The sequence below is a fragment of the Carcharhinus amblyrhynchos genome, chromosome 2 (genome assembly GCF_965287045.1).
Source record: "Carcharhinus amblyrhynchos chromosome 2, sCarAmb.v2.hapA, whole genome shotgun sequence".
Lineage (NCBI taxonomy): Eukaryota > Metazoa > Chordata > Chondrichthyes > Carcharhiniformes > Carcharhinidae > Carcharhinus > Carcharhinus amblyrhynchos.
The window spans coordinates 97,046,884-97,060,572 of NC_137325.1; the positions used below are offsets into that span (position 1 = coordinate 97,046,884).

Below are 13,689 nucleotides of genomic sequence, written 5' to 3' on the forward strand. Positions count from 1 at the left end.
TTGGTCAGCTGACTTGAAGCTTTAATGCTGTCTTGTACAACTGGCGGTGAACCATGAACTCATTATCTTGATTTGAATGGATCTGATTTAATCCTCTTTTTTCTAAAGTTGACTAACTGTTACTTAAAATAATAATGTAAAAAAATCCAACAATATTTGTTACTGTTCTCATGATTTGCAGTTAGGACTTACAATAATAAGTTTCAAGTTTAAGCTTACTTATTAGTGTCACAAGTGCCATGTTAACACTACAATGAAGTTACTGTGAAAATCCCTTGATAACGTGTGTGTCTTATTCTCATTGTCTCACTCATTTACTTTAGTTAACAGGCATATTGAAAAAATCCTGTTGCAACTTATGCAAACAAAAATAGAAATAGGATTAAATTTACCAGCTTCCACATTTCAGCGTGTCTCGATTCACTGTTGTGGTAAGTGTAAGAAAAAGTGTAATAAAGTCCATGTTTAATCAATGTAAACAATTGCTGCACGTGGTGTCCAGAGAATCCAGCTGACGCACTGTTTACTGGAGTCTCGTCCAGCAGCGAATAAGGGGTGATGCTGGGGCAGTTAGATCAATTCTGACCATTATCTCTCTTGCACAATACACATTTGATATTAACCGTTGAGCAATGTTTCAAGTATAAACATCCAGGCTAATCTCTGGAAACCAGTGCTGCATTGAAACAGCAAAGTTTCAGGCATGGAGGCATTTTGTTTGAGGTGGCTGTTGTTGGTCTGGCAATGCTGTATAATCCCAGTATGGGGGCTGGATTCTTACACTGCAGCTGTCTATGAACACCCGACAGTGCTGCGACTGAACTCAGTGACCCCTTCCACACGTGAGGAGGCGCTGAAACACATGCAGGAAAACCTGGACATCTACCAAGAGCAGGTCCATGAAGCCAGCAAGCAGGTAAAGCATATTGTTTTGTTCTAGTAGACACACTGAAATGTGGAAGCTGGTGAATTTAATCCTATCTCCATTCTTGTTTGCATAAGTTGCAACAGGATTTTTTCAACAAAGAGCAAAGAACAAAACAGCCCAGGAAACAGGCCCTTCGGCCCAACGAGCCCACGCCGCCATTTTAACATTATGAGTCCCCTCTCCACCCATGACCCTTATCCATGCTTATGACATTCCACATTGAGGGAAAACTAACTTAGGGACAATTTATTACACAAATCAGCCTAATAGCACATCTTTGGGGTGTGGGAGGAAACCAGAGCACCCGGAGAAAACCAACGCAAGCACGGGGAGAATGCGCAAACTCCTGCAGACACTGGCCCAAATCCATGTGTCTGCACAGCAAACAGTGATAGTCACTGAGCTGTCGTGTTGCCCAGCATCTGGTCCAGCTTAAGCGTACACTAACGACATGAAGTACTAGGCTATTCTCAAAACAACCAAGAACAGCCCTCGTACGACCCATCGTGTGTATGCCCCTTGTTGGACAACATGGCGGACCGAAACACCTGTGAATTAAAAAAGAAAAACATTAGTATCATCCACATCCTCATACGTTTCCAGGGATGTCCCAAGGCTACTGAACCTTATTTAAAACAATCTCCTATATCCCTCCATCTCCAACCCACTCATGTGCCTAAGTAACTCTTAAACAACTCCAGCGTGCCTGGCTCCACCACCTTACTTGGCAGAGCGTTCCATACCCCCACTACCCTCTGTGTGAAAAACCTCCCTCTAACATCCATGTTATACCTCGCCCCCCTCACCCTAAGCCCGTGGCCCCTTGTAATGTGTGTTTCTAACATAGGAAAAAGCTTACCACTGTTTACTCTATCTATACCCTTCATAATCTTATACACCTCTATTAGATCTCCCCTCAGTCGCCTTCTTTCAAGGGAAAACAGCCCCAATTTGCTCAATCTTTCCTCATAACCCAGTCCTTCCATACCAGGCAGCATCCTGGTAAACCTCCTCTGCACTCTCTCCAGGGTTTCCATGTCTTTCCGGTAGTAAGGTGACCAGAACTGGATGCAGTACTCCAAATGCGGCCTAACCAATGTTCTATACAACTGCAACATTAGACTCCAGCTCTTATAATCTATACCCCTTCCTATAAAGGCTAACATACAATAAGCTTTCTTCACAATCTTCTCCACTTGTACTGCCACCTTCAAAGACGTGCACTTGCACCCCCAGGTCTCGCTGAGTTTCTATACTCTTTATAGGTCTACCCTTTATCATATAACTCCCCCCTACATTATTTCAGCCAAAATGCATCACCTCACATTTATCAGGATTAAACTCCATTTGCCATTTATCTGCCCAATATACCAGCCTATCTATATCCTGTTGAATTGCCAGACCCTGCTCCTCACTGCCTGCCAATCCAGCCATCTTAGTGTCATCTGCAAATTTGCTGATCACACCACTTACTCCCTCTTCCAAGTCATTTATATATACTACAAAAAGAAGAGGTCCCAGTACTGAGCCCTGAGGCATACCACTAGTGACAGACCTCCAGCTAGAAAAGGACCCTTCCACTACTACTCTCTGTCTTCTCTTACCAATGTTGTGGGTATGCCGGCGTTGGACTGGCGTAAACACAGTAAAAAGTCTGACAACAAAATAAATAGGTTGGACTAAAACCTTCTCTTACCAAGCCAGTTATCAATCCATCTAGATACCTGGCCTTGTATTCCATGAGCCTTAATCTTTTCAACCAACCTACCATGAGGGACTTTGTCAAACGCCTTACTGAAATCCACATAGACAACATCAACGGCTCGTCCTTTGTCGACCGTTTTTGTCACCTCCTCAAAAACTTCTACCAGATTCGTAAGGCAAGACTTCCCCTTAACAAAGCCATGCTGCGTATCCCTAATCAGATTGCAACGCTCTAAGTGCTCATACATCCTATCCCTAAGAATCCTCTCCATCAACTTGCCTACCACTGACGTCAAACTCACCGGCCTATAGTTACCAGGGTTATCCCTCCTACCCTTTTGAAACAACGGTACCACGTTCACTATCCTTCAGTCCTCTGGGTCCTCACCTGTGTCCAAAGAAGAGACAAAGATTTGCGTCAGAGGCCCAGCAATTTCATCTCTCGACTCCCTAAGCAGCCTAGGATAAATGCCATCAGGGCCCGGAGATTTATCAGTTTTAATGCTACCTAAAAGCCCTAACACTTCCTCCCTCATAATGGATAGTTCCTTCAATTGGTCTACAGCTCCCTCGAAGACAGTACCAGACATCAAGCCCCTCTCCTTCGTGAATATTTCAATATGCCTGTTAACTAAAATAAATGAGTCTATCAAGTTTGGTCTATTTGCCTGTTCAACACAAATCATTTGGGACTGCATTATAAGTCAGAGGAGATGCCGATGTTGAACTGGGGCGGGCACAGTAAGAAGTCTCACAACACCAGCTTAAAGTCCAATAGGTTTATTTGGTACCACAAGCTTTCTGAGGGCTGCTCCTTCATTAGGTGAGTGGAGATGAATGAGTCCACTCAAGTGAGTGGACTGATGAATGAGCAGTGTTCCATAAGCTTGTGATACCAAATAAACCTACTGGACTTTAACCTGGTGTTTGAAACTTCTTACTGTGCATTATAAGCAGTTGCTGTGAGGAAAATAAAAGTGGATGTTTGTAGCAAAATGTTCCCATTGCAGCCCTAATTGGAAGGGCAATGTGATTCTGGTGAGTTTCTATTAATGAGCAATCATGAGATGCAAGTGGATGCAAGTGGTATTGATCTGCCTTTAATCCAGCATCAAAGTTGAGAGAACAGGATTTCAAACTGATTTGCCAATCATTTTTGCAAAGTCTCTAAATTTTTTGCCACATCCCCCACCCCCACCCTGCCCCACCACTGGTGGAAGTGGAAACTTCCACCCTTAATCTGGCACAGACTGGTGATGTTAGTTATAATAGTTGTTTGTCTGGTGTGTGCCTGGGCTTTGCAAGCTCAATGCATCAGCAGTATCCTGACAATAAGTATTGCGCCGTAAACTGATTGACACAGTTGTACCGTTGGCATTTTGGGACTTTGTTTATAATTGTCATCACGCTAACGCATCAAATGATTCTTTTTGTTATCTGCACTACAGGGAGTTAAAATAATTGTATTTCCAGAGAATGGCATCCATGGCTTTCAAAACAACAGAGATGTTCTTTATCTATATTTGGAGCCAATTCCAGATCCCAATGTAGTTGAATGGAATCCCTGTCTGCACCCAACAGAATATAATGATACAGAGGTAAGAGCTAAATAAGGTTAGCACTTAATTTAAATACCTTATTACATTGGAGAATTCTCGTAGCTTTTCTGAACTCTTCATTACCAGCATTTGGGCAACATCGATGTCAATTAACCCAGAATCCTTTGCAAAGGTTCACCATCTCCTGATTGGAATATTTGAATTGGTATCACTTTGTAAAAGCCTTTAAATTTTACACCTATAGAACTATGTTTGTGCATAAACTATTAATATTCAGATTTTTAAAATGGTTTTGATTTTGTTGGGGCAGTATTGCTAAAATTTGCTCTTGATCTGGAGGCTTGCCTGCCTGGAGTGAGTTGCGTTCCCTCTTTAGTATTACAAATGGGTTAACAGATGGCATGTGATATTTATAAGCTAGATGATGGTATACCATGCTCACTCGTCAGCCATGTGTTAGATTCTTCAGAAAGAGATTGGTATCATGCCTAGGAACTACGTGTCTACTCTGTAAACTGTTTAGATTTAGTATTAATAAACAAGAGTATGGCATAAGAAAGGCCATTCAGCAAAATCGATGAATGGTTAACTGCTAAAACACTAACCTTCCTCTCTCATTCATATGTGGACTGAGTACGGTACTCCTCATCATCTTTCTCTCTCTTTTCTCATGGATCCACCATAACTTACTTGAGAGTTGCCTGAACATACACAGAATGATTCACTCTTTTGAGACTAGAAAACCATCTGCTTTAAACACCCTTGAATGAGAGTTTTTTTTCACAGAAGAGCATGAAATGGATCCTTGTCAATTCTGTTGAAGTAAAATTTATATTGATTACTAAATGTGTCTGTATTTCCCTTTCGTTGTAGGTCCTTTATCAACTGAGCTGCATGGCAAGAAATGGCAGCATGTACTTGATAGCAAATATGGGGGAGAGACAAGCCTGTGAGCTCAGTGACCCTCAGTGTCCACCAGACGGAAGATTTCAGTTTAACACAAATGTAGTTTTTGATTCTGAAGGCAATCTCATCGCCAAATACCAGAAATGGAACCTTTTCATACTCGAAGTTGCTTATGACAAACCTAAGACATTGCAACATGTGATCTTTAATACACCTTTTGCTGGAAAATTTGGTACATTTACTTGCTTTGACATATTGTTCTATGAGCCAGCAGTAAGTTTAATTGAGCGCTATGGTGTAAAACAAATTATATTTTCCACAGCCTGGATGAACGTGTTGCCACTGTTATCTTCAGTAGAGTTTCATCAAGCATTCGCCAGTGCATTGGGTATCAATCTCCTGGCAGCTAATCAGCATCATCCCGAATACAATATGACAGGAAGTGGCATCTACACTCCTTTCGATTTCCCCTATTATTACAACATAAAAAGCAGTGAAGGGAAACTTCTGGTGGCCAAGGTCCCTGTAATTACATCCATCAGAAATCACAGCCTAGAACAGTCAGAGTCTCAGACAGCATCAGCTTTTCTTCAGGAGCAGAAGGGGGGAGGAAAGCAGGAACAAACTGACCTGTTGAAAAATTCAGTGTCCCACGTGGATGGTGCTGGAGATATCTTTCATGCTTTGATGATATTTGACAATTATACATTTCTCCCATTGACAGGTGTGCAAGGTAACCTGCAAGTCTGTTCCAACAACCTCTGTTGCCATGTAGCCTACAAATATGGTAACACACCCAATAATCTGTATGCTTTAGGAGCCTATGATGGCCGTCATACAACAGACGGCATTTATTACCTGCAAGTATGTGCCTTGGTGAAGTGTGCAGGCTCTGGATATGATACCTGTGGACAAAGTGTTACTGATGCCTCTGACATTATAGACTTTAAGTTGTGGGGGAATTTCAGCACACGCTATATTTATCCAGAAATTCTGGCTAGTGAGATGAAAATTTATCGTGCAGACAGCAAAGGGTGGAATAACAATGATTTTTATATGACTAAGAAGGGGATGTCAGCAGGTCTTGTGACTGCAGCACTCTATGGAAGGTGGTACGAGAAGGATTAGCTTAAAGGAACGTAGACCGTTCCTGAGTGTGATATGAATGGACTAGAATAGAATCTTTGCAAATAATGTTCATATATTTTACAATTATAATGTCCTCAAATTCTTCATTGGATCCTGAGTTTCAGCCAGTTCAGGGAAAAACGCTGTTATAAATAAAATACTGACAATTTTTTTCCCCCAAAAAGCTCCACTTCGACATGGAAGACAAAAACCTTCTGCCACAGGAATCATCTGAATTGTGACAAGGCCTATTTCAGGTGGCAGCACATGGAACCTGTTCCTAACAATATTTTGTGTGAAGATATTTAGGCTTTGTTGGCTACTGCATTAACTATTGTCATGTGGAGGATTCCCAATTCAGTCAGACCAAGTACGTTCCATAGTGACCCGAAGTTTTGCTCTATGAGTGCCACATTGATTCCAGAATTGTGTTTGTGTTGCACACATAGACATTCAACAAAATGCACGCCAATTGCAATCAGTGTCATTTGACAGTGTTGCTGTGGCACTGCAGGTTAGCACTACTGCCTCATAGCGCCAGGGATCCGGGTTCAATTCCGGCCTCGAGTCACTGTCTGTCTGGAGTTTGTTCGTTCTTCCCCGTGCCTGCATGTATTTCCTCAGCTTCCCTCCAACACGCCAAAGATGTGGGGGTTAAGTTGATTGGCAATGCTAAATTGCCTCCTAGTTTCAGGAGGACTAGCAACCTAAATACGTGCGGTTATGGGAATAGGATCTGGATGGGATATCCCAATATGGCCACATTTGTCCCAAAACTGGAAAATCCCGACCGAGGTCAACGCACCGTTTTTTCCGACAATCGACAATGGTTGCACGGTCATCAGTAGATGTGTAATTCCAGATACTTGTTGAAAAATTCAAATTCCACCACTCACTGTGGCTGGATTTGAACCTGGGTCCCCAGAACACCAGCTGAGTTTCCGGATTATAGGCTAGCAATAATATCACTCGGCCATTAGCACCCCACTTCATCTCACAAAGCGCTATTCCTCCAATCTCAATATTTCAAATCTCCATATTTGTCAGTGCAGACTCGATGGGCTGAATGGTTTCCCTCTGTACTGTAGGGATTCTATGACAGAACCAAAAGGATGCCTCATTTTCCCTTTTAACCAGGTGACAATTGTCTCCCAGACTACATAAATACTAATGCTACAGCAAGAAATCTAGCAGCTTCTAAGAGTTTAAGAACTAATTTCTAGAAACTATAGATGGAATTTTACGGCCACATTGGTCCCAAAACTGGAAAATCCCGACTGAGATCAACACAACTTTTCATGCTCTGTCCCTTGCCTGCTCCAATTCCCATGGTGGGATGGTAAAATTCCGGCATAGACGTCACAGTTTGTTGACAACTTCAACTAACGGCTTTGCCTCCAGAGAATAGTCTAACCTGTATAGGACAATTTGTTATCTTCCAAGAACAATACTTGGAAAAGATCAATTTGGATTTTATCTCTAAACTAACAACAAACATTTGACTCTGATGTTAAAATGTAAAATCATGGAGTTGTACATTATCACTGAGATTTGAACCGATAAAATAAAGTGATATGATTTGCTGGTTCACACGTTTATTTGATGTTCCGGGTTAACCAAATCTCCTTTAAAGCAGTTGAAAAAGGATGAAAAGTGGTATTGATTGATCTTGAAAGTAGCAATAAATAATGGCCCAGAACTTCCATGGGAGACCGTCCATTGGATTACATCTACTCAGATGTTTCCATTGCTGTCCATGTCTTGCTGAGTTTTAAGAGCCGAGGTTCTTCAGAAGTGTAGAGCACAACATTCGTTGAAGAGCATGGCTGTAGCGTTTCAGGAAGGATAGGACAACACCCACTTCTTACGTCATTGACTGCTGTAAGTTAACTTTAAAGAGTCTGAGTGAATGTTGGTGAATGAATGATTGGTTGAATGGGTGAGTGAGTGAGTGGATGAATGAGTGAATGGGCAGAGGAAGGGGAAATAGGGTGGTGGATTGTCAAGGTGAGAGGTAGAGGGCTTAAAATGTAAGATAACAACAGGGACAAAGTCCCAGAAATCAGACTGGCTCAGCCTTTAGCTCCCCCTGTGGAGTTATGTCTAGGCCAGATCAGGTTCGGACAGCAGATTTCCTTCCCTAAAGGACATTTGTGAACCATATGGTTTTTTCCCAATAATCAACAATGGTTGCATGGTCATCAGTAGATGTGTAATTCCAGATAATTGTTGAAAAATTCAAATTCCACCACTCACCGTGGCTGGATTTGAACCTGGGTCCCCAGAACACTAGCTGAATTTCCGGATTCTAGGCCAGCAATAATATCACTGGGACATTAGCACCCCACTTCATCTCACAAAGCACTATTCCTCCAATCTCAACAGGGAAGGACAACCACACAGTAATGTTCAGGCCATTCCATGCTACTCACTATCCTGAAGCAAGTGTGCATGTTAAGGAGTTCAGCCTCCCCAAAATCATTGCCACAAACTATGAGGTTGCGCCATGCTGGCATGCACACCCCATAAGTGGGGCCACCTAATCTACACACTGAAACTCCATCACTAGTATTCAGTCCAAAACTCACCATGTTCTCACAATCATGTATTCAGCATAACACTAACACACATACTGACCTATGTACATCACATAATCTCAGCCAGCAGTCAAAGGGGCTGAGATGTGTCAGCACCCATGTTGGCAACCATAGCTTGCATTATATGGAGATGGTGGCATAGACCGAGTAATCCAGAGGCTCATGCGAATGTCCTGGGGACATGGGTTCAAATCCCACAGTGGCAGCTGGTGGAATTTAAATTCAGTATAAAGGTAGTCTCTGTAATGGTGGCCATGTAAATATCATCAATTGTTGGTAAAACCATCTGGTTCACTAATGGCCCTTGGGAAGGAAATTATCCATCCTTATTTGGTCCAGCCTGCATGTGACTCCAGACCCACATCAGTGTGCTTGACTTGTAACTGTTCTCTGAACTGTCCGAGCAAGCCACTCATTTTAAGGGTAATCAGGGATGGGCAATGAATTCTGGCCTTTCTGGCAACACCTACATCTCCCAAAGCTCATCATCCAGGTTGTCCAGATAGAGGGTCAGTGCAAGAGTAATGGGCAAAACTTTGGCCTCACTACTTTACTGATCTCATCCTTTATTGAGAGAGCGCTAAGCCATATTCTTGTCCTTTCTACCTATCTTTCTGAAATGTCAAAAAATCTCAAATATCCAGTTCCTAGCCTTGCAACCATGTCTCTCTAATGGTTATCAAATCATTCCCATTTATTTCTATTTGTGTCACAAATTGATCTATCATGTAGTGATTACTGCACACATTCAGATGAAGAGTCTTCAGTTCTGTCTTTTTACCACTTTTCCTTACTCTGACCTTTTTTGCTGGAGCACTCATATGTTAATATGCTCTATTCGTTCCCATCAGTCAAACTCTGGTTATCATTACCCATATCGCTACCATGCACCATTGCCTTGTCCTTCTTTGTTAATTTTCTGAATTCATTATTTAGTTTAAAGGCATCTCTGTAGCCCCACTAATACAATGCATGGCTGATCAAGCCCTACCGATCAGACTGCAAATGAGGTGATGACTGTACCAATGGTGCTCTTTCCTCTTTCCCCAGTACTGGTGCCAGTGTCAAAACCCATATTCCCACACCAATCTTTGAGCCGCCCTTTCAACTTATTTGATTTTTTACTCTGTGCCAATTTGCTCATGGTTCATTTAGTAATCCAGAGGTTGTTACTTTCATTGTTCTGCCTTTTAATTTATTCCCCTAGCTGCTTATTTCCCCACAGCAGAAGTTCTTTCTTAGCTCTACCAATGCCGACAACTGCGGCATCCCCCTCCCAGTCCAAGTTCCTCTCCAGCTCTGAGGAGGTGTCTTTTATCCTGGCACCAGGCTCACAAAAGTCTATTGGTTGCAGAGAACAGTATTACCACCATAACTACACTATCCCCTACTACAATTACATTCATTTTAATCCAAACCTCCTTGATTGGCTCCCTGCATTACAGCACCATTATTCTCCAGAATCATAAGGTCATAGAGGTTTACAGCATGGGAACAGACCCTTTGGCACAACTTATCCATGCTGCCCTTCTTTTACCACTACCGTGTAGTCAGAGGTTAAATATTGATTTAGTGCCTCTGCCATCTCCGTGTTCCCCATTAATAACTCACCAGTATTCTCCACTAAAGGGCCAACCCTTATTCTAGCTATTTTCATCCTCTTTATATTCTTATATACTTTTGGTATTTGTGTTTATGTTTTCTGCTAGTTTCCTTTCATTGTTCATCTTAGTCCTTTTGATTTTATTTTTAGTGGACTTTTGCTGAACCTTAAAGTCCTCCCAATCCCCCAGCTTGCCACTAGCGTTTGCAGTTTGCTCTGCCCTAGTTTTTGCCTTCATGTCCTCTTTGATTTCCTTGTCTGGCCATGGAACATTTTTCTCCCTTTTACAATTTGTCTTCCTCTCAAGAATATACTTTGAGAGGTAGTCAATATCTCCCTGAACATTCGCCATTATTTCTCAATTGTCCAGCCCTCAATTATTTGTGCCCAGTTTACTTGGACCAACTCTTTCCTCAGGCCTGTATAATTATGTCTGCACAACGCTAAACTCTATTTTGGACTCTGTCTTTTCTTGCTCAATTTGACTTTTTAACTTCCAGCATGCTGTGATCACTTTTAACAAGAGGATCTTTAACAACAGATCTATTTATCAATCCTTCTTTGTTGCATAATATTAATTCTAAAATAGCCCGCTCCCTGCTTGGTTCCTTAACATCTTGCTCTCAGAATCAATCCCTGATACACTCTATAAAATCTCCCTCGAGGCTACATTTGCCAACTCGATTGCTGCAGTCAATATGCATGCTAAAATCATCCATGATTACCGTTGTCCCCTTTTCACAAGCCCTGTATGCTTAAGGCATAACATCCTTACTTTTATGTTCAATTCCTCTTGTAATAAAGGACAGCATTCGATTAACCTTTTTAATTACTTGCTGTACCTGCATCATAACTCTTTGTGATTCATGGACTGGAGCACTTAGATCCCTCAGGAACTCTGAATTCTGCAACTGCTTCCCATTTAATACTTTGCCTTTTTATTCTTCCTGCCTGAGGAAGAGGATTTTGTATTAATAAGCAGAGTCATTGGCAGATTCTAAGCTTTAATAAGAGATGGGAAGGAAAGAGTTAAAATAACTTGCACCTAACCAGATCATGTTGGCAGTTTGCTCTGATGTGACTGCTAAACATTATTAAAAGAAATGAAAGATGATTTTAATGCTGGATAGATATATTTATATTGAATAATAATTGAGTATTAATATAAAGGTTTGAAATATTCACTACAGCCAATGCGCAAATATTGCTGAGACTATAGAAGTTCAGAACTGGAAGTTATTTGGTCAGCAGAAAATACAATGAAGTTTCATATTCAGGAGAAATGCTGAAACATTTAATGAAACATTTAATATCAAAGTGAAAGGCCCTATTGTCTGGACATAAAGTTGTGTCTGTCCAAGGGCCCTGGATTGATATAATTGATTGTCCAGGCAAAGAGCCACTGGGAAAAGTATTCGGGTGATGGCGTCCTTCGAGAAACATAGCAACAAGAAGGGTTAGCAAATGATAGATCATTAAGTCAAGCAATGTTTCGCAATTGGCTGAGGTATCTATCATGTATTGGACTGACATATTAACGTGAAATGAAATCAAATCTAAGCTAATTAGAAGAAGTGCTTTAGGTATCAGAAAGATATAATTGTAATGACTTTTGTCTCAGTTCCTCAGATCTTTGGAGAGATTTCTAGCACCGACCGGTGTTCTTTTACCCTGCAAAGGATTCCCTTTGCTGAGGTTAATGTCTTGTTCATCTTTTATTCTTTTAGGTTTTGAAAATTAATTTCATATACATCTTACAACTGAAAGATATCACCTTTGTGAAATTAATTTAAACTTTCTTAAATTTTTAAAAGAATCAGGCGACCAATAGAGAAATTCCCCACAATACTGCCAAAGAGAACAACTTCACATTTTTCCACATTATACTCTATCTGCCAGCTTTTTGCCCACTCAGTCAACTTATTTGTATACATCTGCAACCTCCTTATGTCCCCTTTACAATATACTTTCCGAATCCTCTTGTGCCAGCTGCAAATTAAGTTACCATGCATTTGCTACCCTCATCTAAGTCATTGATAAAAATAGTAAAAACTTGAGACTACAGCACAGACCCTTGCAGGACTCCACTCATCAAATCTTACACATCAAAAAAAGAGCTATTTATGCATACTCTCTGTTTTCTGCCAGCTAGCCAATCTTCTATCCATGCTAATATGTTATCCCTTTTTTACACAAGCTTTTAATTTCTGGAGTAATGCTTGATATGGTACTTTATCAACTACCTTCTAGAAATCCAAGTACACTACGTCCACAGCTTCCCCTTCCTCCAACACGGTGGTGGCACAATGGTTAGTACTGCTTCCTCACAGTGCTGGGACCCAGGTTCAATTCTCGGCTTGGGTCACTGTTTGTGTGGAGTCTGTACGTTCTCCTTATGTCTGCATAGGTTTCCTCTGGGTGGTCTGGGTTCCTCACATAGTCTGAAAGACGCGCTGGTTAGATGCATTGGCCATGATAAATTCTCCCTCAGTGTACCTGAATAAGTGCTAGAGTGTGGTGACTAGGAGATTTTTGCAGTAACTTCATTGCAGTGTTAATGTAAACCCACTTGTGGCACTGATAAATGAACCTTACATTTATCAACAGCATATGTTACTACATCAAAGAACTCCAATAAATTGGTTAAAGATGATGTCCCTTTCACAAAACCATGCTGACTCTTCTTGATTACTTTGAGTTTCTCTAAGTGGCCAGTTATAATCTTCTTAATGATCGATTCTAGAGCCTTCCCCATGATTGATGCCAATACAGGCTTAGTGATACAACCTTAATGTAGTACAGGAGCAGAGACACCTTGCTGTTCAAGTGCATTATTCTCTGAAGTTGAAACAATTAAGAAGGTTTATAGGATCCTTGAGTTTATAAATGCAGGCATAGTGTATGAAAGCAAGGAGGTGATTGCTACACCTCGACAAATCATTGGTCAGACCACATTGGGAGTGTTCAGTTCTGGGCACCATGTTTAAAGAAGGATGCCAAAGCCCTGGATAGAGAGTGCAAAAGAAATTTACTAGAATGATGCCAGAAACGAGGAAAGGTTCAAGAAATTGGGCTTGTTCTCCTTGGAACAGAGAAGATTTAAAAGTGAACTAATTGAGGTGTTGAAAATGATAAACCATTCTGATAGGGTGAAGAAAGACATTCTGTTTCCACTAGTTGGTATGTCAGAGACTCAGGGAGTCACAATTTCAAGATGGTCAGCAAGAGAGATAGGAGTGAGGTGAAGAGAAACTTCTTCATATG

General features: G+C 41.2%; 1 protein-coding gene across 1 annotated transcript; it reads left to right on the forward strand.

Moving 5' to 3' along the window:
* Positions 1-580: 580 nt before the first annotated feature.
* LOC145361276 (biotinidase-like) lies at positions 581-7,803 on the forward strand. The gene is made up of 3 exons (XM_080216911.1): positions 581-916; positions 4,081-4,230; positions 5,065-7,803. Exons 1-3 carry the CDS (start codon positions 704-706, stop codon positions 6,223-6,225), a joined length of 1,524 nt encoding a protein of 507 aa, XP_080073037.1. The 5' UTR covers positions 581-703; the 3' UTR covers positions 6,226-7,803.
* The last annotated feature ends 5,886 nt before the right edge of the window (positions 7,804-13,689 follow it).

Bases quoted from the DNA above. Each gene is read 5' to 3' on its own strand.
- LOC145361276 (XM_080216911.1), top strand. From the start codon at position 704: ATGGAGGCATTTTGTTTGAGGTGGCTGTTGTTGGTCTGGCAATGCTGT. The intron at 917-4,080 runs GTAAAGCATATT...TCTGCACTACAG, and splicing joins TCCATGAAGCCAGCAAGCAG to GGAGTTAAAATAATTGTATT. The intron at 4,231-5,064 runs GTAAGAGCTAAA...CTTTCGTTGTAG, and splicing joins CAGAATATAATGATACAGAG to GTCCTTTATCAACTGAGCTG.